This window comes from Octopus sinensis, linkage group LG29 (assembly GCF_006345805.1).
Source record: "Octopus sinensis linkage group LG29, ASM634580v1, whole genome shotgun sequence".
Lineage (NCBI taxonomy): Eukaryota > Metazoa > Mollusca > Cephalopoda > Octopoda > Octopodidae > Octopus > Octopus sinensis.
This window is the reverse complement of record NC_043025.1, coordinates 9864715-9866807: the sequence shown is the minus strand read 5'-3', so window position 1 is coordinate 9866807 and position 2093 is coordinate 9864715. Positions and strand designations below refer to the sequence as shown.

The following is a 2093-nucleotide window of genomic DNA, read 5'->3' as shown; positions in this document are numbered from 1 at the left end:
AATTTATTATATACGAGGGTGCTGGCCACCTCTTGGAACCTCCATATACCCCTCTCTTTAATTCTTGTTATTCTACATACTTTAGGGGGCCTGCTATTTTTGGGGGTTACCCTCGACAACATGCTGAGGCACAAGAAAAGTCCTGGTTAAAAATCAGGGAATTTTTTACCGAAAATCTATAAAAATTTCGACTGTGATTCTTATTGGTGTTTATATCAGTTTGCAATACATCAAATATTTATGATTGCACCTGTCAGCTTGGTGCAGGGAATGCGCTAATTATTTGATCACCATAATAATTATTTGATCCCTGTAAATGAACTATTTGTGCAGGTTGACCAGCAAGAAATTGCAGAAGCGTCTTTCTCACACCTGAAAGACTACCAATATATTAGAGACAATAATACTAACGATAGATGTTTACATTAAGTAGGGGTGGTCACAGATGAATTGGTATCAGAAGGGTTAACCCTTTAGCCTGAAAACAGGCAATATCTGACCAAAATATTCTAGATGTTTTATATTCAAATTGGACACATTTTACTTCTCACACCTGCCCTTCAATGTCATTCTAGATTAAAACAATCACATCATTGAAATCTCAAAGCTATGAGATAATGCATGATTAATTCCAAACTAGGCCAAATCCAGCCTCTCACACCTACCCTGCAATGTCCTTCTAAAAATAAACAATCACATCATTGAAATCTCAAAGCTATGAGATAATGCATGATTGATTGAAAACAAGGCCAGACCCAGCCTCTCACACTGGCTCTTCAATGTCATTCTAAAAATAAAAAATCTTATCATTGCAATCTGAAAGCTATGAGATAATGCATGATTAATTCAAAAGAATGTGAATTAATAAGCATCACATTCAAAAATAATCCAAATGCTAAAGAGTTGATGTCTATGGTTGTTACCATAATAATGTATGTGATGATGACGGTGTGATAAAGAAGCCGATAATGTCTATGAGGATGGTAATGTTTGTAAAGTTGACATTGAAATAAAAATATGTTTATGTTTTTGACCTTTCGTTACCAAATTTTCATTGAATTGTGCTGCCTTTCTCTTTTCATGTCTTTCGAAAATGATGAAGATTTTAGTAAAATAACTTTGTTGTAATTAAACTGACCTATTTTCCATTACATTTCTGACAGATTCAGCTCTGAGTTGCTGAAGCAGAAATATCATTATAACAAACATCCTGCTGACGCCACTAGAAAAAACTTATATATATTTGCAAAGCAGCCTTCACTTTCATCGCGACCTGGTGGTTACCGCCCATTGACGAGGGACAAAAATCCCGAAACTAGTTCGAGCGTATCACTCAGGCTTGCGAGGAAGGGATGGCCTCCCTTTGCAAATACTCCAACGGCACTGATATTGTGTCTAAAACCAGCGAGAGACGACGATCTCTTGGGGCTATAAAGCTACAGTAACACCCCCTCCCCAATGTGGTTAGCCATGATAAGATGGCTTCTATACTTTACATTATCAAGCGATTACTGTTTCAATCTCATTCCGAGATTTAATTATGCATTCTGCTCAATATTCTATTTCAAATCCACATTGTGAAATACTTCTTCATTCACAACAGCCAACCCGCATCAAATTATCTCCACTCTTCAATTATGCCTTTCTCTCCCCTTACCAACAATTCATGTAGTCTACCCAATCACATATCATCTCTCTCTCTCTCTTTCTCTCTGGCACCATGGGAACAGTCTGAACATTTAGTTTGTAATCAAACTAAATGTTCAGACTTGATTACGAACCACATGGTTCTGGGTTCGGTCCCACTGCGTGGCATCTTGGGCAAGTGTCTTCTGCTATAGCCCCGGGCCGACCAAAGCCTTGTGAGTGGATTTGGTAGATGGAAACTGAAAGAAGCCTGTCGTATATATGTATATGTATATATATAGGCGCAGGAGTGGCTGTGTGGTAAGTAGCTTGTTTACCAACCACATGGTTCCGGGTTCAGTCCCACTGCGTGGCACCTTGGGCAAGTGTCTTCTGCTATAGCCCCGGGCCGGCCAAAGCCTTGTGAGTGGATTTGGTAGACGGAAACTGAAAGAAGCCCGTCGTAT

General features: G+C 39.0%; 1 protein-coding gene across 1 annotated transcript in view; it reads left to right on the top strand.

Annotated features, from left to right (window-relative positions):
* The window catches only part of LOC115226175 (acyl-coenzyme A amino acid N-acyltransferase 1-like), a 4853-nt gene extending 3959 nt beyond the window's left edge, over positions 1 to 894 (top strand). The window contains exon 2 of the mRNA XM_029797173.2: positions 1 to 894. This exon is cut by the window's left edge and continues 1187 nt beyond it. Within this exon, the coding sequence (XP_029653033.1) occupies positions 1 to 182 (182 nt within the window). The 3' untranslated portion in view covers positions 183 to 894.
* Positions 895 to 2093: the final 1199 nt, after the last annotated feature.